General features: G+C 43.2%; 1 protein-coding gene across 1 annotated transcript in view; it reads left to right on the forward strand.

Moving 5' to 3' along the window:
- Positions 1-24,833, forward strand: part of STAB2 (stabilin 2) — a 164,138-nt gene that overhangs the window by 14,902 nt on the left and 124,403 nt on the right. Inside the window, exons 4-6 of the mRNA XM_042947554.1 lie at positions 14,670-14,755; positions 16,083-16,152; positions 24,124-24,219. Coding sequence (XP_042803488.1) covers positions 14,670-14,755; positions 16,083-16,152; positions 24,124-24,219 — 252 coding nt within the window. The remainder of the gene's footprint in view (positions 1-14,669; positions 14,756-16,082; positions 16,153-24,123; positions 24,220-24,833) is intronic.

A 24,833-nucleotide genomic window follows, 5' to 3' on the forward strand; every position in this document is an offset into this window, starting at 1 on the left:
GAGATCATGACCTGAGCTGAAACCAAGAGTCAGACGCTTAACTGACTGAGCCACGCAGGTGCCCCGTGTTCTCTTTTTTTTTTTAATTAAAAAAAAATTTTTTTAAATTTACATGCAAAGTAGTTAGCATATAGTGAAACAATGATTTCAGGAGTAGATTCCTTAGTGCCCCTTATCCATTTAGCCCATCCCCCCTCCCAAAAACCCCTCCAGTAACCCTCAGTTTGTTCTCCATATTTATGAGTCTCTTATGTTTTGTTCCCCTCCCTGTTTTCATATTATGTTTGTTTCCCTTCCCATATGTTCATCTGTTTTGTCTCTTAAAGTCCTCATATGAGTGAAGTCATATGATTTTTGTCTTTCTCTGACAGACTAATTTCACTTAGCATAATACCCTGCAATTCCATCCACGTAGTTGCAAATGGCAAGATTTCATTCTTTTTGATTGCTGAGTAATACTCCATTGTAATTCCATTGTATATATATACCACATGTTTTTTATCCATTCATCTATTGATGGACATTTGGGCTCTTTCCATACTTTGGCTATTTTTGATAGTGCTGCTATAAACGTGGGGGTGCATGTGTCCCTTCAAAACAGCACACCCGTATCCCTTGGATAAATGCCTAGTAGTGCAATTGCTGGACCATAGGGTAGTTCTATTTTTAGTTTTTTGAGGAACCTCCATACTGTTTTCCAGAGCAGCTGCACCAGCTTGCATTCCCACCAACAATGCAAAAGAGATCTTCTTTGTCCACATCCTCGCGAACATCTATTGTTGCCTGAGTTGGTAATGTTAGCCACTCTGACAGATGTGAGGTGGTATCTCATTGTGCTTTTGATCTGTATTTCCCTGATGATGGGTGATGTTGAGCATTTTTTCACTTGTCGGTTGGCCATCTGGATGTCTTCTTTGGAGAAGTGTCTATTCATGTCTTTTGCCCACTTCTTCACGGGATTATTTGTTTTCTGGGTGTTGATTTTGATAAGTTCTTTATAGATTTTGGATACTAACCCTTTATCTGATATGTCATTTGCAAATATCTTCTCCCATTCTGTCGGTTGCCTTTTAGTTTTGCTGATTGTTTCCTTCACTGTGCAGAAGATTTTATTTTGATGAGGTCCCAGTAGTTCAGTTTTGCTTTTGTTTCCCTTGCCTCTGGACATGTGTTGGGTAAGAGGTTGCAGCGGCCAAGATCAAAGAGGTTTTTGCTTGCTTTCTCCCTGAGGATTTTGATGGTTTCCTGTCTAACATTTAGGTCTTTCATCCATTTTGAGTTTATTTTTGTGTCTGGTGTAAGAGAGTGGTCCAGGTTCATTCTTTTGCATGTCGCTGTCCAGTTTTCCCAGCACCACTTGCTGAAGAGACTGTCTTTATTCTGTTGGATATTCTTTCCTGCTTTGTCAAAGATTAGTTGCCCATACATTTGTGGGTCCATTTCTGGGTTCTCTATTCTGTTCCGTTGATCTGAGTGTCTATTCTTGTGCCAGTACCATACTGTCTTGATGATTACAGCTTTGTAGTATAGTTTGAAGTCTGTGATTGTGATGCCTCCTGCTTTGGTTTTCTTTATCCAGATTGCTTTGGCTATTTGGGGTCTTTTCTGGCTCCATACACATTTTAAGATTATTTGTTCTAGCTCTGTGAAGAATGCTGGTATTATTTTGATAGGGATTGCATTGAATATGTAGATTGCTTTGGGTAGGATTGACATTTTTAACAATATTTGTTCTTCCTATCCAGGAGCATGGAATCTTTTTCCATTTGTGTGTGTGTGTGTGTGTGTGTGTGTGTCTTCTTCAATTTCTTTCATCAGCTTTCTATAGTTTTCAGTGTATAGATTTTTCACCTCTTTGGTTAGATTTATTCCTAGGTTTTTTATGGGTTTTGGTGCAACTGTAAGTGGGATCGATTCCTTGATTTCTCTTTCTGTTGCTTCATTGTTGGTGTATAGGATTTCTAAATGCAACTGATTTCTGTGTGTTGATTTTATATCCTGCAGCTTTGCTGAATTCCTGAATCAATTCTAGCAGTTTTTTGGTGGAATCTCTTGGGTTTGCCATATAGAGTATCATGTCATCACGAAAGAGTGAAAGTTTGACCTCCTGCTGGCCGATTTGGATGCCTTTTATTTCTTTGTGTTGTCTGATTGCAGAGGCTAAGACTTCCAATACTATGTTGAATAACAGTGGCAAGAGTGGACATCCCTGTCTTGTTCCTGACCTTAGGGGGAAAGCTCTCAGTTTTTCCCCATTGAGGATGATATTAATGTTGGGTCATTCATATATGGCTTTTATGATCTCGAGGTATGTGCCTTCTATCCCTACTTTCTTGAGGGTTTTTATCAAGAAAGGATGCTGTATTTTGTCAAATGCTTTTTCTGCATCTATTGAGAGGATCATATGGTTCTTGTCATTTCTTTTACTGATGTGATGAATCACGTGAATTGTTTTGTGGATACTGAACCAGCCCTGCATCCCAGGTATAAATCCCACTTGGTCGTGGTGAATAATTTTTTTAATGTATTGTTGGATCTGGTTGGCTAATATCTTGTTGAGGATTTTTGCATCCATGTTCATCATGGAAATTGGTCTATAGTTCTCCTTTTTAGTGGGGTCTCTGTCTGGTTTTGGAATCAGGGTAAGGCTGGCTTCATAGAAAGAGTTTGGAAGTTTTCCTTCCATTTCTATTTTTTTGGAACAGCTTCAAGAAATAGGTGTTAACTCTTCCTTAATGTGTGGTAGAATTCCCCTGGAAAGCCATCTGGCCCTGGACTCTTGTTTTTTGGGAGATTTTTGATTACTAATTTGATTTCCTTACTGGTTATGGATCTGTTCAAATTTTCTGTTTCTTCCTGTTTCAGTTTTGGTAGTGTATATATTTCTAGGAATTTGTCCATTTCTTCCAGATTGCTCATTTTATTGGCATCTAATTGCTCATAATATTCTCTTATTGTTGTTTTTATTTCTGCTGTGTTGGTTGTGATTTCTCCTCTTTTATTCTTGATTTTACTCATTTGGGTCCTTTCCTTTTTCTTCTTGATCAAACTGGCTAGTGGTTTATCAATTTTGTTAATTCTTTCAAAGAACCAGCTTCTGGTTTCATTGATCTGTTCTACTGTTTTTTTGTTGTTGTTGTTATTGTTTTCTATATCATTAATTTCTGCTCTAATCTTCATTATTTCCTGTCTTCTGCTGGTTTTAGGTTTTATTTGCTGTTCTTTTTCCAGCTCCTTAAGGCATAAGGTTAGGTTGTGTATCTGAGACCTTTCTTTCTTCTTTAGGAAGGCCTGGATTGCTATATACTTTCCTCTTATGACCATCTTTGCTGCGTCCCAGAGGTTTTGGGTTGTGGTGTTATCATTTTCATTGGCTTCCATATACTTTTTAATTTCCTCTTTAACTTCTTGATTGGCCCATCCATTCTTTAGTAGGATGTTCTTCAGTCTCCAAGTATTTGTTATTTTTCCAATTTTTTTCTTGTGGTTGATTTACAGTTTCATAGTGTTGTGGTCTGAAAATATGCACGGTATGATCGCGATATTTTTGTACTTACTTAGGGCTGATTTGTGTCCCAGTATATGGTCTATTCTGGAGAACGTTCCATGTGCACTGGAGAAGAATGTATATTCTGATGCTTTAGGATGAAAAGTTCTGAATATATCTGTTAAGTCCACCTGGTCCAGTGTGTCATTAAAAGCCATTGTTTCCTTGTTCATTTTTGATTAGATGATCTGTCCTTTGCTGTGGGTGGGGTGTTGAAGTCTCCTACTATTATGGTATTACTATCAATGAGTTTATTTATGTTTGTGATTAATTGATTTATATATTTGGGTGCTCCCCTATTTGGCACATAAATGTTTATAATTGTTAGGTCTTCTTGGTGGATAGACCCCTTGATTATGATATAATGCCCTTTTGCATCTCTTGATACAGTCTATTTTAAAGTCTAGATTGTCTGATATAAGTATGGCTACTCTGGCTTTCTTTTGTTGACCATTAGCATGATAGATGGTTCTCCATCCCCTTATTTTCAATCTGAAGGTGTCTTTAGGTTTAAAGTGGGTCTCTTGTAAACAGGTGATAGATGGATCTTGTTTTCTTATCCATTCTGTTACCCTATGTCTTTTGATTGGAGCATTGACTCCATTGACGTTTAGAGTGAGTACTGAAAGATATGAATCTATTGCCATTATGATGCTTGTAAAGTTGGAGTTACTGATGGTGTTCTCTGGTTCTTTCTAATCTTTGTTACTTTTGGTATTTATACATATATGTGTGTGTGTGTGTGTGATGTATGTATATATTCATCTTTTCTCCCCTCAGAGAGTCCCCCTTAAAATTTCTTGCAGGGCTGGTTTAGTGGTCACAAACTCCTTTAATTTGTGTTTGTCTGGGAAACTTTTTATCTCTCCTTCTATTTTGAATGACAGCCTTGCTGGATAAAGAATTCTTGGCTGCATATTTTTCTGATTCAGCACCCTGAATATATCCCGCCACTCCTTTCCGGCCTGCCAAGTTTCTGTGGATAGGTCTGCTGCAAACCTGATCTGTCTTCCCTTGTAGGTTAGGGACTTTTTTTCTCTTGATGCTTTCATGATTCTCTCCTTGCCTGAGTATTTTGTGAATTTGACTATGATATGCCTTGTTGGTGGTCAGTTTTTGTTGAGTCTAATGGGGGTCCTCTGTGCTTCCTGGATTTTGATGTCTGTGTCTTTCCCCAGGTTAGGAAAGTTTTCCACTATGATTTGCTCACATAACACTTCTACCCCTATTTCTCTCTCTTCCTCCTCTGGGACTCCTATGATTCTGATATTGTTCCTTTTTAATGAATCACTGATTTCTCTAATTTCTTAAATTGTGCTCTTTTGCCTTAATCCCCCTCTTTTTTCTGCCTCATTATTATCTATAAGTTTGTCCTCTATATTTGCTGATTCTCTGTTCTGCCTCCTTCATCCTTGCTGCCGCTGCATCCATCCGTGATTGCATCTCAGTTGTAGCATTTTTAATTTCATTCTGGCTATTTTTTACCTCTTTTATCTCTGCAGGAAGGGATTGTAATCTATTTTCGACCCCATCTAGTATTCTTATTATCGTGATTCTAAATTCTGGTTCAGACATCTTGCTTGTATCTGTGTTGGTTAAATCCCTGGCTGTCATTTCTTCATGCTCTTTTTTTGAGGGGTAAATTACATTGTTTTGTCATTTTGAAGGGAGAAAAGGAATTAATTAGGTAGGAAAATTGAAATTAAAAAATTAAACACACACACACACACACACACACACACACACACACACAAATAGAATAGATGATGCTAGATCCTAGGTGTGTTTTGGTCTGGGTGTTGAAAGTGGTTTGACAGATTAGAGAAAAAAAGGGGGAAAGAAAAAAAAAAGGGAAATCATTTGAGAATTTGAAAAAGTGAATGCACTGAAGTAGACTAAAATGAGATGATGGGAGTAAAATAGAATTTGAAAAAAAAATTATACAAAGGTAAAGAATATAGTAGAAAAAATTAAAGAAAAATATTTTTAATAAAAATTAAAAATAAAAATTTTTTCTCTTTCTGTATTCAAGAAAAAGAAACAAAAAAGAGAAAAAAGGAAATCGTTTGAAAATTTGAAAAAGTAAATACGCTGACGTAGACTAAAATAAATGATGGAAATAAAATAGAATTTGAAAAAATTTACACAAACAAAAAATATGGGAAAAAAATTAAAGACAAATATTTTTAATAAAAATTGAAAATAAAAATGAATTTTTTCTTTCTGTACTCAAGAAAAGTAGTGTAAAAGAGAAAAAGAAAGAAAGAAAATTGAATAGATGGACTTGCTAACAAATTGAGATAGGACTGAAATTACTTCGTTTTCCCCTTGAAGTCAGACTATGTAGCTCTTTATAGTTCATAAACTAAGTAGGCAGTGAGACTTGTATTCTTGAAGAAGGAGGTTGGCCCTATTGGGCAGGGCTAAGTGTAACAGCTCCGTTCTCCAGTAGATGGCGCTGCTAGCACACTGGGGTGGATTATTGCGGCGCTCGGAGGTGCCTAGGAGCATGCGCGGGAGTAGTGAAAAATGGCGCCACCCAGCCACCCAGTCTGTTCTCCCCGATCAGCAATCACGCACCCGTCCTCTGTCTTCAGCTTTCGTCCACTTCCCACTCCTTCACTGTCCGTGACCAAGCCCCAGGCAGTACCTCTCTCCCGAGTTTTGTCTCAGATGCGGCTGTTTTCCCCGGCCCCTTACTTCCGAAGGACTGCGGCTTTGACCGGTCCCGCCCCTCTGCGAGAGGGTCTCACCGAGCAATGGCTGAATGAGCAGTGGCCGAATGTCGGCTGCACCCAGGAATGCTTGCTGGACCCTGCTACTGCCGGTGCCCGGAGACTGTGGCCAGGTGCCAGCCCACCCCAGGAAAATTTCACCAGATAATGTCGCAGCAGCTTTTCAGGAATTATGTTAAATCACAACACCAGGCTTCACCCTTAACGACCTTGTTCCTGCACCAGCGAATGTGGCCATTCTCTGGGGTCTGCTGGCACCAGGTGGCTTCAACAATCTCTACCAAATGTCCTTCCAGCAGTGGAACCGCTTTTCCCCACGTGGCCCGAGAACCTCCCGGACCCCACTCTGCTCCTGGGGATTCGCCCTTCCCACCAGAGCACCGCCAGGTATGGAGCTGCGGAGTTGCAGCCTTCGCGCTCCCCTTGTTCACAGTCTTACTGGAATTTGAACCCTCTCCTTTCTCCCTTTTTAGTTTAGTCCCTGCGGCTGTTTCCCATTTTCCACTTTCTCTCCAGATGCTTTTGGGGAGGGGTGCTTTTCCCGTATTCTCCCTCCCGTCTCCACCTGCAAAAGCACCTCTCTTCCCACGGCTTCTTGCTCCCCAAGTTCACCTCTCCGCACCACGTACCTGCTGAATTCTGTGGTTCAGGTTGTGCAGATTGTTGTGTTAATCCTCCAATCAGTTTTCTAGGTGTGTAGGATGGTTTAGTGTTGGTCTGGCTGTATTTCATGGACGCGAGACACACAAAATCTTCAATGCTGTTCCACCACCTTGGCTCCTCCCCTCTTTTATTCTTAATTTATAATTTTGATACAGTAAAACCCACCCTTGTCAGTATGCAGTTATAGGAATTCTGACAGACCTAGTTTGTATAAAACCACCACAATTAACCTAGAGAAGAGCTATTCAATTCCCCCCAAATTCCCTTTGCTATCAAGTCTCCCCACTCATCCCCCAAGCCCTGGAAAATACTGATTTGTTTACTGTGCCTGTAATTTTACCTTCATGTCATACAATTGGAATGATACAGTGTGTGCCTTTTGAGTCTGGCTTCTTTCACTTAGCATAATGCATCAAGGTTTGTCTGTGTTGCTGTCCGTGTCCGTAGTTCATTCTTTTCTAATGCTTCATAGGCTGTCGTGACCTGGCTGCAGCCAGTCAATCCATTCACCAGCTGGGAGACATTTGGGTTTGTTTCCAGTCTGGTGCAACTAAGAATAAAGCCGCCATTGTGCGCATGCTCGCACAGGTTTTTATAATAACCTAAGTTTCCATTTCACCTGGCAAAATACCCAGAAGTGGGAGTCCTGGTTGTACGATCAATGCATGTTTCACTTGGTAAGAAACCGCCCGGCTGTTTTCCAATGTGTGTGTATCATTTTGTCATTCCTACCAACGTGTGAGACTTCCATTTTTTAGCATCCTTGCTAGCAGTGGATGGAATCAGATTTTTGAAAAGCTTTTGCCATTGTGTGAAGCGGCATTTCATATTTTAATCTGTGTATTTCATATTTATCATATGCGTATTTGCTACTCATCTATCTTTCAAGTTGTTTGCTTTCTTGATTATTGAGAGTTCCTTAAATGTCTGAGATACAAATCCTTCATGTAATACGTGATTTGTAAATATTTCTTTGCAGTCTGTAGCTTGTCTTTTTTCTCTCCTAACACTAAGTTTTGATGAGCAAATGTTCTTAATTTTGGTGAGGTCAAATATATCAATTTTTCTTTTATAGATAGTGTCTTTTGTATCATATTTAGAAATCCTTGCCTAACCTAATATCACAAATATTTTCTTTCATCTTTTCTTCTGGAAGCTTTATAATTTTAGGAATTATGTTTAGGTGTATCATCCATGCAAGTTCATCTTTGTATATGATTTGAGGTACAGATCAAGGTTCGGTGTCTTACATATAAATACCTAATAATTCCAGCATTGTTTCTTGAAAAAACTGTCCTCTCCTCATCGGATTGCCTTTGGACTATTGTAGAAAAAGCTGACCATCTCTGTATGGGTCTATTTCTGGACTCTCTATTCTGTTCCGGTGATCTGCGTGTACATCCCTTTGCCATACCACGCCATCAAGATTACCATATCATCACACTAAGTAATGAAGTCAGGTAGTATAAGTCTTCCAACTTGGTCATTTTCAAAATCGTCTTGGTCATTCTAGCTTCTTTGTTTTTCCAAGTAAAATTTAGAATCATTTTGTGACTATCTACCAAAAAGCCCTGCTAGAATTTTAACTGGAATTACATTGAATCTATAGGTCAGTTTACAGAGAAGGGACTTTTTAAAGTATTGAATCTTTTAAACTATAACCACACTGTATTTCTCCATTTACTTAAGACTTCTTTTATTTTGTTAGTGTTTTATCAATTCATCAATTTTATCCATTTATTTTGTTATTTGTTAGTTTCTTATTGATATTAGCTTGCAGATTTTGCACAATTTTTATTATGTTCATACGTAAGTTCTTCTTGGTTTTTGGTACTATTTTTAACGGTATATTCTTATTTCAATTTCCACCTGTTTCCGACTAGTTTATAGCAATACAATTGATTTTTGTGTATTGATCCTGTATCCTGAGAACTTATTAAATTCATGTATTAGGTCTAATAACTTTGGGGGGATTCTTTTGAATTTCCTCTGTAGACACGTTGTCTAAGAATGGAGACAATTGTATTTCTTCCTTTCCAATATTTATGCACTTTATATCTTTTTCTTATTTTATTGCACTTGTGATGTATTATCTGTTTTGTACATCGTTGGATTCAGTTGGCTACAACTTTTAGAATTTTTTAATTTTTGCCTTAGATTTTTTAAATAACTTGTGTGTCTATGTTCATTAGAGATGTCAGTCTGTACTTTTCTTATGATGTATTTGTCAGGCTTGGGAATCAAACTAAGAATATTCTGTGTATATATGGAGCTGGGAAATATTCTCCCTTCTTCTTTTTCTTAGAAGGGTTTTTGTATAATTTGTATGATTTCTTCCTTAAATGCGAAGTAGCATCCACCAGTGAAGCCACCTGGCATGGAGTTTTCTTTGTAGGAAGGATTTTAACTTCAAATTCACCTTCTCAAATAGATAAAAAGATGCAGATCTGACCCTTTTGAATAAGAGAGGGAACCAAGAGAGGTTAGATTGGAAAAGTCTTAGACCATGTGTAGTTCCAAGAACATTTGGTAAAGCTGATGGGGAGCACTCCAGCCAAAGTCACCCAACAGAGGAGTCCTCCGTTTTTCAGGAATGGACCTGTCCTGGTATCGCTGCCATGCACAGGCATGGACCAGAAGCAGTGGCGGGAGGTGTGGCCTCATGAACAGGATGGTTGCTCGCTGGGAAATTACGCTCCCACAGGGTACATCTGAGAGGTATACGTTCATAGTGACTCTAGCCAGAGAGGAGGGCCTCGGGAAGCTGCCTTTATAACAACGACCCCCCCACCCCCCAGGTGATTAGAAACAGCGGGTCCAGTGAATCACTCTCAGAGGAACACCTGCTTAAATTTTTAAAAAGAAAGGCTGGGGCGTCTGGGTGGCTCAGTCGGTTAAGTGTCTTGACTCTTCTGCTCAGGTCACAATCTCACAGTTTCATGGGTTCCAGTGCCCTGTGAGGTTCTGTGGGCTCACCTTGCAAAGCCTGCTTGGGATTCTCTATCCCCCTCTCTCTCTGCCCCTCTCCTGCTCACATTCTTTCTCAAAATAAATTTTTTAAAAAATTTAATAAGTGAAAAGAATGGCTTGCTAACTGTCTCCTAAAGAAAAAGGAAGCCCAGACTTCTTGGACACAGCATCACAGTCTTGGGAACTGAGATGAGAGAAGCAGCCTACTCTGGCATCAGCCTTTGGCCTGTAGTTATATTCTCAGAAAATGGCTCTGCCCTGTTTTCTGCTCTATGTTTTTTTAATGTTTACTTATTTATCTTGAGAGAGACAGTGAGAGAGAATGGGAAAGGAACAGAGAGAAAGGGAGAAAGAGGATCCCAAGCAGGCTCCCCACTGTCAGCACAGGCTTGATCTCACGAACTGTGGGATCATGACCTGAGCCAAAATCAAGAGTCAGACCTTAACCAACTGAGCCATGCAGGTGCCCCACTGCTCTATATATTATCACAAGGCAAGGGCCGAGCAGAAGGGACACCCAGAGGATGGAAGAGTCGTATCTGCCTCAGAGGAGGGTCCCAGAGAGTGTGTTTGAATGGGGGGAAAGGTACAGGCAAGGTGAGGAGGGAAGGGCATGCCTGGGTCGTGGGAGGGACAGAAAGAACGGGAGATGGGAGAGGAGGTGGCTCATTGCAGGGAGGAAGCTAACGAGCAGAATGCGAGCGCGGGAGACTGGGATTCTGTCGTCATTGCCCGCAGATTAAAAATGCCTTGGAGAGAGAGCATGTTTGCAAGGCAGCACCGAGTACTGAGTCCCAGGGCTGAGGATACCCTGTGTGCTTCCAAGCCGGCCCAGAGGGCAAGCTACGGGTCACTCAGCACCTTGCACACCTAGCCATAGGGAGAGGCACAGGGGCCACAAGAGGGAGACTGGCAGAACTGGTCCAGAATCTTCCTGGTCCTGCCCAGAGATGCGCCCGGTTCCCAAAACACTACCTCAGCCCCAGAAGGGCCTAATATCGAAAGGAAACGTTAGAAGAGCTATTTGATGGTCAACAATCTATGGAGACGCTCTCCCAGCACCCCTTGCTCGGCATCGTGAACGCAAGTGGGTTTCAGATGAACTTCGAAGTGTATGCCTGGCACCTGCTTGGTTAGGCCTTCAGCCTTCCTCTTCATCCCCAACCCCCACCGCTCTTTTTAGGATAAAGACACAATCTTTAACAAGGCTCTTCTTTAATAATGTTGCCCCCTATTGAGACCAAATCTAAGTCAGCTGGGCCTTTGAGGGTTAGGTTTTTTTGGTGACTGCCAGTAGGTGGATTGAGGAAATTTTCCCCCCTCCCCCGCCCCGCATTAGCCTTATCCCAGTTTGTAAACCAGTGTTTACCTGATGGTCTGTTAATCCCTGACTCTCTCCCCACCAGACTGTTAGGACCATGGAAATAAGGGACCGAGTCCTGATTCAAATGGGTACCCAGTGATTTAGTCCCTGAGTATTGTTACCTGTCATAGTGCTAATCTGAACGAACAGAAACTGGAGAGGATGGGGAGCATCCTAAATAATAACCACCATTTATTGAGCACCTAATATTTCCATCCCTACTGCAACCTGCCAGGAAGACACTTGAACGGAATCTCAGAGCCATGCATTGACTTTCCCAAAAGGGTACAGCTAGCAAAGAGTCGTACTGGGGCTCAAACCCAGGAGGTTTTGACCGCAGTGTCCAGGCTTTTTCATGACACTATTGAATCTCGTGTAGCCGGTGCCCCAGCTGGTGAAAGCAGCCCAAACCAACATATTCGTTTTCAAGGTAATTTATAAATATTCGCTACATGTCCGTGTGTTCTCTTTTGCTCACTCCATGAACATTTCTGTTCTCTGTGCTGTGACGCTGGTACACAGCAGTGCTTGATGAGTACACAGGATAGTGACGGATGGTACAAGTGCAGTAGACTCTGGGGCACCTGCCAGGGTTTGAAGCCTGGCTCTGACCCTGTAGTGGGAAGGAAGACCACAGACGCAAAATGTATAAGCTAGACTCTGTAGGTTACCAGTATTCTGCATGCAGGAAAGAGACAGGGGAGCCAGAGAGAACACCAGCCACAGGTGTGAAACTACACTCTCTCATCTCCCTGTACCTACAAGTACCACTGCTCTTTTAGGTTTTAAGTTTATTTATTTAGAGAGAGAGAGAGAGGGGGGCGCCTGGGTGGCTCAGTCGGTTGAGCGGCCGACTTCGGCTCAGGTCATGATCTCAAGGTCTGTGAGTTCGAGCCCTGCGTCGGGCTCTGTGCTGACAGCTCAGAGCCTGGAACCTGTTTCAGATTCTGTGTCTCCCTCTCTCTGACCCTCCCCTGTTCATGCTTTGTCTCTCTCTGTCTCAAAAATAAATAAACGTTAAAAAAAAATTTTTTAAATAAATAAGTAAACTAGAGAGATGGTGGGGGAGGGGCAGAGAGAGGGAGATAGAATCCCAAGCAGGCTCCGCACTGTCAGCATGGAGCCCGATTCGGGGCTCAAACCCATTAACTGTGAGATCATGACTGGAGCTGAAATCAAGAGTCCGACACTTCACCGAATGAGCCACCCAGGCACCCCTATAAATGTTCCTTTAAAGAACTAACCTAGTGATTCAAATGAGCCATCGGGGTCTCTTCGGGAGAACTGTTTCTCTCAGTAGATAAAAGTCTCTTTCCAAGAACCGTTTTTCATTTTCTATGGATGCTGATTTCTTGGAAGATACATGGCAGAGCGAGGTTGTGGGCTTTGTCAGTCGGGGTTGGAGAGGAGGGAGGGCTGGAAAGTGGACACTTCAGGTGCAGGAGGGGTGAGTCCCTCATTATCCCTTCCTTACCAGCTGGGTAACTCTAGGCAAGCCACTCTACTACCCTGTGCCTCAGTTTCTTGATCTAGAAAACAGGGCAAAAGATAGGACTTAACCTCAGGGGATTACTTTGACCAGTAAATACGTGCATCCTTTATTATTATCTAGAACCCCATGTCATTTGCTATTTTGTGGAAAGCATTTGTCCTGCCAACTTTAATTTGGGATAATATTTGATTCTGCCTCATTCACACAAACACATTTCATGACCATTGCATGATTTCTGCTCGGTGTTGGCTGGTCCAGACCACTTATTTTAATGGTCAGACTCACCCAAACAGACGTGAAATCCATGCTGACTCAGCACTCAAGGTGCAGAACAATGGCAAGTATAAAAAGAAAAAGAGGGGCGCCTGGTGGCTCAGTCAGGTAAACGTTCGTCTCTCGGTTTCGGCTCAGGTCATGATCTCACGGTTTGTGAGTTTGACCCCCACATCAGGATCCACGCTGACAGAGTGGAGCCTGCTTGGGATTCTCTCTCCCCTCTCTCTCTGCCCCTATCCCACTTGAGCGCTCTCTCTCTCTCTCTCTCTCTCTCAAACTTAAAAATATGAAAGAAAGAAAGAAAGAAAGAAAGAAAGAAAGAAAGAAAGAAAGAAAGAAAGCTTTTCTACCTCATTACAGCAGTACCTTCTGTCACTTCCCATTACTTTAAATCCTCTATTTGATTTTGGGCATTGCAATATCTGACTTTCTAGCTAAATGTCCCTCCCCACCAACATGTAATATAATGCTTGGCACATAGTAGGTATTCCCTGAATGATTAGTCAATGACTGAAATCCTCTAATGTCTAGAAAAGCTCCAATTCAGGTCTAGTATAGCCCAAAAGTGCAAAATCCATGCTTGTTTGGAATTAGCTTGTGAGTGAAATCAAAATTCTTTTGCCATACGAAGAATTTCCTTAATTGGCACCAACCTCCTATTAACCCTCATCAACCACCACTTCTCCCAAACCCCAACTACCAAGTTCCAGCCCCAATAAACTTTATATTATTCCCAGAACAGGTTGTGCCCTTTTACAACCCTGAAGCTTGGTACTTGCTGTTTTCTGTTTCTGAAATGCCCTTCAGAAGGTCATTTAAGCACGGCCAACTCCTACTAAACCTTCAAAACCCCAGCTTGAATGATTCCTCCTCAAGGACGTCTCCCAGACTTCTCAAGGCAGGATCGATAGCTCTCATCTCTGGGCTCCCTCAGTGCCCTGTGTAGAGCACTGAGTAAGAGGCCTGGCTTTAGAGTCCTGCTGAGGGCTGAACTAAAGTCCCAGCTTTGCAACTTATAAAGTGTGAAACCTGGGGCAAGGTTCATGGCCTCTCTGAACTTCAGTCTCTTCATCTGCTAATCAGCACCAAGAGCACCACCTGAAGGTTTCAGTGGGAATAATTTAATTAAAAAATTATAAAGTATTGGGGCACCTGGGTGGCTCAGTCGGTTAAGCGTCTGACTTCATCTCAGGTCATGATCTCACGGTTCATGATTTCGAGCCCCACATCGAGCTCTGTTGCTGACAGCTCAGAGCCCTGAGCCTGCTTCAGATTCTGTGTCTCCCTCTCTGCCCCTTCCCTGCTTGCACTGTCTCTCTCTCTCTCTCTCAAAAATAAATAAACATTAAAAAAAGAAAATTATAAAGTACAAAAATTAAAAAGCCTAAAGGATAGCAAATGCTCAAGAAATAGTAGATAGTCCAATGCCTTCTATCACAGCACCTGACTATATTGTGATTCATGCTCCTTTGTGTGAGACTGGATGATGCCAACAGGAGTTTTAATTATTCCTTATCTCTGGCCACTAGCACAGGACCTGGCACACAGTAAGTGCTTACTGCTTCCATGCAGAATGCTTCTTGCAGTCACAAACAAGTGAATCTGAGACCTTTCATTCCCTAGAGTGCCCAGGAGGCGCCCAGTCCCCCTGCAACGGCAGGGGCAGTTGTGTGGAAGGCATGGAAGGAAACGGAAGCTGCTCCTGCCAGGTAAGGTCAGAGACGTGGTCTCCTCCCCCTTCTCCTTTCCCGTGGTCCCTCCTTGAACACCTGTACAACAAGTGGGGTCTCTAAGAAATAGCAAGGTTCATGAAAAGAGTATACTATCAGCAATAAAATGACCTCTTAGGGGCTGGAGACCTTTGAGAGAGTCAGTTCACTGCTCGGCCTTAAGTGCATCCATCTATAAAATGGGTTTGAAAAACATACCTATGTAATTACATCTGTTGAAAAAGTGAAGTGAGATCATCTATGTGAAAATATTTTGTGGGCCTCTACAGAGCTGTATAAATTACTGTCTTTGTTCCTGTTAATAATCACCACTATTGGGGCGCCTGGGTGGGTGGCTCAGTCAGTTAACCGTCTGACTTTGGCTCAGGTCATGATCTCACGGTTCATGGGTTTGAGATCTGCATCCAGCTCTGTGCTGACAGCTCAGAGCCTGGAGCCTGCTTCAGATTCTGTGTGTGTGTGTGTCTCTCTCTGCCCCTCCCCTGCTCATGTTATCTCTCTCTCTCTCTCTCTAAAAAATAAAATAAACATTAAAAAAAATTAAAAAAACAATAATCACCACTATTGGCAAACTACTCTGTGGTCACTGGGTCTAAGAGAAGAAAGTCTTTTGTTGTCCCATGAAAGTGACATGCTGTGAACTGCAAGCCTTAGATAATTTAAATACAAAGAAATTCCTCCGAAAGGGATGGACCTCAACTGTCTTCAGAAATGCAAAACTTGGGGCGCCTAAGTGGCTCAGTCTGTAAAGCGGTAAAGTGCCTGACTCTTGATTTCATCTCAGGTCATGATCTCACAGTTCGTGAGTTCGAGCCCCGTATCAGGCTCTGCCCTCTCAGCACAGAGCCTGCTTGAGATTCTCTTCCTCCGTCTCTGCCTCTTCCCCACTCATGCACATGCTCTCTCTCTCTTTCTCTCTGTCTCTGTCAAAAATAAATAAATCAATAAGCCAAAAAAATACAAGAAAAGAAATGCAAAACTAAGAGAGTTTTCATTTCACTCTTGAGTGAAATTAACGATGAGGCTGTTGGCACTTACCCTCTGGTTGTATCTCTGGGCTAACAAAGCAGTTCCCTTCGGAAGCTCTCCAGACTCTTAGTGAAAAGTGATGCAGGGATTAGTCTTCACGTTATAACATAAAACCAGCAAAGAATAAAGGCAGAAATAGAAAGAAGGAGCTTCAGGAAAGCACAGATGGAAGATACAGTCGAGAAACAGATGTTGACCAGAGCATCAGTGAGAGATCCAGGGCTTCCTGGGACATAGATCACTTGGGTCTCACGCCATCTGCCTGGGTGTTCTGCAGGACGGGTTTGGGGGAGCGGCCTGTGAAACCTGCACGGATGACAATGTATTTGGACCCAGCTGCTCAGCAGGTATGTCTGATTTTTGTGTAATCAAATGCATTTGTAAAGGCTGAAGGTCAAACATGGCTTATGCAGCTGAAGGATATGTCAGGTGGCCTCAGAGAGGCTATTCTTAGGGAGGACTGGGGGGAAGCATCAAACAGTTATGCAGAACTAAGTCTACACAGGCAACACCAAGAGTGGACAAAAATGCAGTCTTTGAAAAGAGAGACAGTGTTTCCTGTGGTTTTCGGGGACCCCTCGCCAGAGATGCCTTCTGGCAAACTTGGCAACATACGGTTTCCTCTCTCCAGGTTCCAGGATCCAACATCCACCTGTTGCTTGCCCTGGAGGTCTTTCTGGGTCCTGGTCTCAGCACAGACTTTCTCCCCAGGAGCCTCTTCTTCCACAATGGGCCTCACCACACTCTGTCCCTTCCTTTTGGGGAATTCTCAAATACCTGAGGTGATCGAGGATTGTGGGCTCCGTCTTGCAGATTAAACAAACAAACAAACATAACTGACGCTGGCTTGTCCACTCTCTTGGTCCCCACCCCCCGGAAGTGGACTCTGAGACAAGGTAGCAGATTTGTCAGGTGACCCCAGAAACACTAAGAAAATGGCATGGGGGAAACAAAGGGTGTGTCCCATCAAGCCAGACAAGTGTGGATGCTTAGAGATTAATGCCCTGGGGAACAGGGGCGTCAGTGTAGAATAGTCATCTGAGAGTCATCCCACCAGAGGGGAGCAGGAACCGCAGCATGGTAGGCAGACTGATGGCTTCCGCAAAGTGTCCATATCTAATCCCTTGGACCAAGGAATGTGTTACCTTACATGACAAGGGGACTTAGGTTTGCAGAAATAGAGAGATTTTCCTGGATTTTCCGGGCGGACCCACTGTACACAAAGGTCCTTAAATGTGGAGGAAGAACACAGAAAGTATGGTGTCAGCATGATGAGAAGTGAGAAAAACTCCACCAGCGTTTGCTGGCTTTGAACATGAAAGGGGGCCATAAGCCAAGCAACGTGGGCAGCCTCTAGAAGCCAGGAAAGACAAGATAACAAACTGATTCCAGCATGGGGCACCTGGGTGGCTCAGTCGGTTATATGTCTGACTCTTGATTTCAGCTCAGGTCGTGATCTCAGGGTTGTGAGATCGAGCCTCAAGTCAGGTTCCAAGCTCAGCACAGAGCCTGCTTGGGATTCTCTCTCTCCCTCTCTCTCTCTCTGTCCTCCTCCACTTGCTGTCTCGAAAAACAAAACAAAACAAAACAAACAAACAAACAAAAAAACCAACCCCCAACGGGCATTTGGGCAGAGCAGCCTTCCTCGGAAGGGCTCACAGGCCTTACTGGAAGTTGGCCGCAATGCACAGAATTAGTAAGGCTTAGAGAACGTGGGCATGGAAGGGAGTATGTCTGCCGGATTCAGAGCCTCCCAAAAAGGATATGTCATGTAGCCTTTCTCCAACACCACCTTGGTTCTGGCCTTTATGGAAAAGTCAAATTTAGTAGGCACGGCTTTGATTCAAATATTTTTTGCAAGAAAACCTATGCACATACATAGACATCTCATCCCCATACATTTGCACTGTGTAATAACTTTGACCTGAAGCAGCAGAGGTATTGTCTCCTTCTAATCCATGGTTCCTTGAAGGCAAGACTTGTCTTTATCTCCAGTACCTCCCACAGTGCTGCCTGATGAGTAATTGAAGGAGTGTATAAACGAGTGAATGAATGAATGAATGAATGATCTAATTCACTCCAACCACATTGTCCTGACCCACAAACTTGATTTTGAGAGGCAGCATGTAGAGATAATTAGAGCCTTGGCTTTACACTCAGACTGGCTTCAGCCTAGGGCTTCTAATTGTGAGAACTTTAAGTTTCCTAAGCACATTCTCTGTCTTTGTCTTCATCTGTAAAAATAGAAACAATACTGTCTCCTTCAGTGTTGTTATGAGGATTTAGTGAGATAATCAGTGCACAATATATGTTAGCAATTATTAATACCTATTATTTCCTAGTGGCCCCCAATCTTATGTTTTTGTTCACTGACCACTCCATAGATTATTTCATAAAGTGTTGGCAAAAACGAATTTAAAACAGACGTTGGTATTCAGTGTGTTTTTAACATTATATATTATATTAAGGGAAGTGTCTCCCAAATTGGCCCTTCCTTACCATAATACTAGGATCTGAATCACATATTTTAAATAAATATTGAAATGGAAAGAAAAAAAAATAGCATCCAACACTGTTTACTTAACCAAGAAAGCCAAGTACGGTTTGGGGGTGAAAATCTGGAAAGAAGATGAGTCCATGGTGCCTCCAAGAGTTGGTGCTGGTTGCTGATACAAGGAAATTCTAAACACTTCTAAAGAAAGCGTCCTGCCTTCACACCTGTTTGTGCCGTGGAGGGAGGGAGGGCAAATGAGCAGGAGAAACAAAGGGAGGTGGATCAGGAACCTAACCTGACGTTCAGGGAAAAAAAGTCCAAGCTCTAGGTTCCAATCAATAGAACTTTGGAGATGATGGAATGTCCTGAATCTGCACCATCCAAGCAGGCGTCGGACATATGTGGCCACTGAGCACCTGAAATACAGCTAGTGCAACAAAGAACTGAGTTTTAAATCTTAGTTCATGTCATTTAATTGAGATTTGAATAGCTATGGGCTGCCTGGGGGACTCAGTTGGTTGAGCATCAGACTTTAGCTCAGGTCATGATCTCCTAATTTGTGAGCAAGCCTGAATCAGGCTTGCCGCTGCCAGCCCAGAGCCCACTTCACATCCTCTGTCTCCCTGTCTCTCTGCCCCTCTCCCCCTCCTTCTCAAAATAAATAAATATTTAAATATGTATACATATGTGCATTATATATATAACACACATACATATTATATAAAGAAAAATAAATAAATTTAGATAGCCGCATATGCCACACGTGGCTAGTCTCCACCATATTGTATGGTGCAGCTCCAGAACATAATGGTTAAGAGATCAGGCTTTGAAATCAGACTGTCATGAGTTTGAAACCACCCCAAGCTGCTGTGTGACTCAGGGCAAGCTATTTAACCTCCCAAAGCCTTCTTCATCTATAAAACAGGAATAATAACACCTGCCTGTGGGACTGACAGTGTAGCAAAGCCTTAAGCAGCAGGTCACAAACACTCACTCAATGGAAGCACATAGGCAGTGAGGACAAAATCAGTCCAACGATAAGCAAGCCATGGATGGACAGATGGATGGATGGATGGATGGATGGATGGGTGGATGGCTCAGTGATGGCTGGTCCTTTTCCATTAACCAGGACAAGAGCAACTTACAAACTTTCTCAGCTGGGCCTCCACTGGGTGCCAGTGTTGTTTCATCCAGTGAGGCACTGGTTCCATAGCGGTGGCAGCTCTGTCTGTAAGTAGGACAGCTCTATTAGCCACGGTTTATTTTTAACACTGACTTTAACCTGCTGCCAGAACCCTCTCCTGTCCTGCTGTTGATTAGTTTAGAAATGATTTAGAGTCACATCAGCCGAGGATTTTTATCCCTGCTGCCAATGCCCTAGGCTGCTCTGTGCCTCTCTCCTGGTTAGGGCAGATTGCAAAGTCCACTTTCTCCAACATAACCCTCAGATCATTCCCACAGCTGTGTCACGTTCATAGCAGCAGCTAGAATTTGTGGAGCACCTGCTATGCACCAGACAGTGTGCAAAGTTTGACCTGCGATGGTCTCTCTGGATTCCCACAACTGTGAGAGCTGGGTTCCTCATTTTATGGAGAAAGAAGCAGGTTTCTCAAGGTCAAGCAGCTATTTCAGGGACAGAAGCAGAATTTGGCTCCAAGTAGCTGACTCCAGAGCCTGGGTGCCCAAACACGGCACTGTTCTGCCCCTGGTGAGATCTACCATGCATTAGACCCCTGACAATGATATTCTAAAGAGGAGACAGATTCGCCAAGGAGCTGGAAATGCAGGTGACAATTGTGATCTGTAACAGGATGCTACAGGAACACGGGAGAGCTAGCAGCTCACTCTGCCAAGTGGCATAGCACTGAGGGCTTCAGGCACAGTCCCTCTGACCCAAATGGCCAGAACTTCGACACCTTTAAAGTCACACACCCCAAGTTTTTTCATGTCTCTAAAGATTTGCTGACACCAGTTCAAAAAATTCCAAGGACTCTTTAAAAGACATATCAGAATCCCTCCACCACTCACTTCTCCTTCCCAGGGACACTTTCTTGGCAATGGCTGGTGACCCTGCAATGTGTATCAGACATTCCCAAAGGCTGTTCTTGCCTGGTCAGTTAATCCAGTACAGAGTCTATACCAGAAGACAGGACACAGGGAAAAGCTCACAGCATGTAGCCCAGAGGGAAGCTTAGTGACAAGGACAGCTTTAGCAGTTAGCATCTAAGTTGGGAGCCTGGGCTGAGTTACATTCAACTCCGCCTTCTGCCTCCTCGCCCTCTTCCACTGGCTACATGACACTCAAGACCTTGAACCTCTTAGTCCGACTTCCCCACTGCACTGTGAGTCCTTGAGTTTAGGTATTGTGAACTACTCATATTCATATATCCAGTAACTCCTACGGTGACTGCCTCTAGGTAGGAGCTGGGTAGATAGTTTTGTTTTGTTTTGTTTTGTTTTTTAAATGAAAGAGATGACTTTTTTTTAAATGTTTATTTATTTTGAGAGAGAGGTCGGGAGGGGCAGAGAGAGAGGGACAGAGAGACTCCCAGGCAAGCTCCACGCTGTCAGCACAGAGCCCAACGTGGGGCTCGAATTCACGAACCGTGAGATCATGACCTGAGCCAACATCAAGAGTCGGACGCTTAACCGACTGAGCCACCCAGGTGCCCCTGGGTAGATATTTTGTAATTGAATTGAGCCTTCTCTACCGAGACATAGTACACCTCCCTCCACACCCCAGTTACCCCCGTGACCAATTTGACTTCTCTCTGGAACTCCTCTTCCAACAGCTACAGCCGTAGGTGAACATCAAAGTGCTCTGTTAAAATAGAAAGGATGGCAAATCAGTTTTTGAAGTGAGGATGACGATTCCAAATCCGATTCAAAAGTTCACATTATCTGAATGGATAGTTGAGCTAGGTGTCTCCCATTTTTCATACGTAATTCAGAGTTGATGAGCCCCACCTCACAGGGTACGGCTGGCATCAGATGAGATAATGCTTGTAAAGCAAGTGGCAAAATGCCTGATGAGTAGTAAGTGCTCAACAGAGGGAAGCGCAGGGCCCGTTCTACAGTGAGCTGAGGGAGGGACATGCCTCAGGTGCCAAATTTAAATAGGCATCAAAAACTCAGTAATCAAGGGGCACCAGGGTGGCTCAGTTGGTTAAATGTCTAACTCTTGGTTTTGGCTCAGGTCATGATCTCACAGTTCGTGGGTTTGAGGCCCATGTCGGGCTCTGCACTGCCAGTGTGGAGCCTGCTTGGGATTCTCTGTCCCTCTCTCTGCCCCTTTCCTGCTCATGCTCTATCTCTGTCGACATAAATAAATAAACTTTAAAAATAAAATAAAATTATTGAATAAAACATCAAAATACCAAAGAAAGGCAGGATCCAGCTCTGCACTTGAGCTACCCTGTCTCATTCTCCCCACCTTCTGCCCTGCCTCCCCCTTCTCTCCCTATATCCTGTCTCCCCTCCTCACCTGAATCCTGGTCCTGCAGGATGTTGTCTTTGTTGATAATCTAGTTGTACAGTTATTAGTATGGTTATAAAGCACCCACAAAAAATGTTGTAGGTAAATACAGAGAGGGGGTGAGGGCTTCCAAGGGATTCCCGTCTAATAGAAGAAAAAAAATGCACACACTGAGAAAGAAAAAGCAGCCCTGACAGCTGTTGGCGGTCAGCCTTTTTGCTCCCAGCTAGGCTGTGGTGCTGCCCCACTGAGCACAGACAATTTCACGGAATATCACCATCGATGACTTGCTATATCCATGCTGGAACAAGACACAGAAACTAAGCCACTGCGAAATCACATCCGGACAGAGAAATGAACAATGACAATGGGCAACAATAAAAATAACCCGATAGCCGCCTCTCCTGGTCACCGTGAGTCGGGGAGCTGCTCACCCTTCAAGGCCAACCAAAGCCCCCACCTCCGTGGTGCCACTCAGTGGTCCCAGTGCAGAATCTGCTTCTCGGGGCTCCAACAGCACCTTCTTTGTACCTTGTCCCCTACCACACCCTACTGTAACTACCAACTTTAAACCTGGTCCACTATCACACCAGACTGTCTATGCCTGAGAGCCTACTACCACCATTGGTGAAACAAAGTCAGCAGCAAGGGTCAGCAGTCGTGACAGAAGCAGCAGAGCCACTCGGGGATTTCCGTTGGCATGAAAAAGAGAGCACGTTGGAGGCCAAGTCATGGAGGTGTGAGATGTAGGAGGCGTGTCTCTCCTAGGCCAGCCCACCCATCTCTTCCTCCCATTGTCATTGATCTATCCTGTCCTAGTGTGTGTCAGGCTGTGTTGGGATGGGCTGCCTTCCTCTGCCGTTAGACTTGGAGGGCACGGACTTTACCCTTTTTATCTCTGGGTCATTAATCCCAAGCACAGCACCCTGGACAAGAGAGGTGTTCAATATGTGTTATAAGGGAAGGAAGATAAACTAATGAGTCGTCCCCATGTGCTTAGAACCTAAGATGTATAAAAGGAAGCAATGGAAAGTGAAAAGTAAAGTTGTTGGAATTAGATTGGACAGAGCCTTGTTCGCCAAAGAGAGGGATTTAGATTTCATTTGCTTATCAGTTGGGAGTCACTGAGATATTTGGGGGGAAGATCACCTGATGCCATTACTGATCATATGAAATGGGTGGAACGGAGAGGTGAGAGCTTGGAGAGCAAGGCCAGGTAAAATGCTACTGCAGCAGTCCAGGCAAAACATGATAAACACCTGAAGGAGAACAGTTCTGATGGATACAAAAAGCAGGAGATTGAGGTGGACACAAGAATTCAAAGGATTTTTTTATTAGATGTTTGGAATACTTTATTCATCCTTGCTTTTCCAGTATTTGGTTAGGTTTTTAAGCAAGTGGGTCTTCTTAATTATGTTTCACTTGAATTAGTATGAAATTGGCTGACACTGAATACATGTGTATAGTAGGCAGAAGTATGGCCCCCCCAAAGAAGTCCGGATCCGGATCCCTGGAACTTGTAAATGTGTTAGGTTACGTGGCAAAAGTGAATTAAGAATTAATTAATTAATTAAATTAAGATAATAAATTTGTGTGGTTTTAAGTCAGAATTAAGTTGTGAGGTAATTTGTTCCAGCAGCAAAAGGAAACCAATACAGTATGTTGCACAGAGGTCTGGGCCTAGGATGCTGGCAACCCAGCCAGGTAATAAATCTTGCTACAAATGAGCTGCAAACTGAGTGCTAAGGAATTGACTATTTATTTCAAATGCCCCTCATTTGTCATTTCTGAAACGATCTGTCAGTGAGCCAAAAAGCCTGCTATTTCAAGCTAGAAATCATGGCATAGTTATTCTCTGCCCTTTCAAATTTCTTTTTTATGCTTGAATTTCCCCCATCATTCAGGAAGGAGGATTTACTCTAGTAGAGAGAAGATCCCCACCACCAGCAATGATTGAGCCAGTGGTAGCTTCTCTGTGTTAAATATGACAGACGCATACCAAACAACAAGTTAATTCTCTTCTTGAGGTGTACAAAGATGAAGTAACTAGTTTAAAAGTGGAGAAAAGCACTCCAGTGCATTCCAGTGCACCAACACATTATCTCATCCAGCTGCAGAAATTGCATGAGGAAGGGATTACTGCCCTCATGTTATATGTAAATAAATTGAAGGTAATAAAAGGAAAATGAAGCCAAGATCTAAACCAGGGTCTCCAGGACCCCAAATTTATGGTTCTTCCCCTCTCATCATGCAGATTCTCGATAAAAACTCTCTCAAAGCATTACTCCTCCAGAATCTTTGGAAGAGGTCTACATTGAGTAATGAACAACCCCCGTGTTCTGTCTGCAGTGTGCAGCTGTGTGCACGGCGTATGCAATGGTGGGGTGGACGGTGACGGAAGCTGCGAGTGCTACTCTGGGTACACTGGCCCCAGCTGTGACAAGGGTAAGTACTGCGGCTTTCCTTGACGCTATCCTGGGTCAGATAGGCACAGACACATGTGCTTCAACTTTGTATTCACATAGTCACATCCTGGGGCTCTACATGGGCAAGGTGCCATCAAATGTTTTCCTGGGAGGACACCAAAAATTAAAAAGACAGGGAAAAAAAGAAAAAGAGAGGATGGGAGGGGGAAGGGAGGAGTGGGAAGGGGAGGCGAGGGAAGAGATAGTCTAGAAGAGTGGCACTCATGGAAGATTTGGGAGCAATGTACTGACATAGCTATGCTTTAGGAAGGTCAAGCTGGTGACAGTGCAAAGGATAGAATAGAGAGGGTTGGAAAACCAGCCAAGGTCATTGTAATAAGTCGGCCACCCAGTAAGGGAGGTAAGGTGTGTTCTCAGTTGCAGGTGTCAAGGACAGAACACATTCATAGGAAACGGAGACCCGCTAAGGTTAAGTGATTCACTAGAGGTCACAAAACTAGTAAATCGAAGAGCTGGAACTCAGATCATTTGAAATTCTTCAAATGCTCTATCACACTGGGCCCAAGCAAGAGGTAGAAACCACAGGGTGATCGAAACAAGGGAAGTATAATATAAAAAATTAGCAAGCTATGA

The sequence above is a fragment of the Panthera leo genome, chromosome B4 (genome assembly GCF_018350215.1).
Source record: "Panthera leo isolate Ple1 chromosome B4, P.leo_Ple1_pat1.1, whole genome shotgun sequence".
In the NCBI taxonomy this organism is placed as follows: domain Eukaryota; kingdom Metazoa; phylum Chordata; class Mammalia; order Carnivora; family Felidae; genus Panthera; species Panthera leo.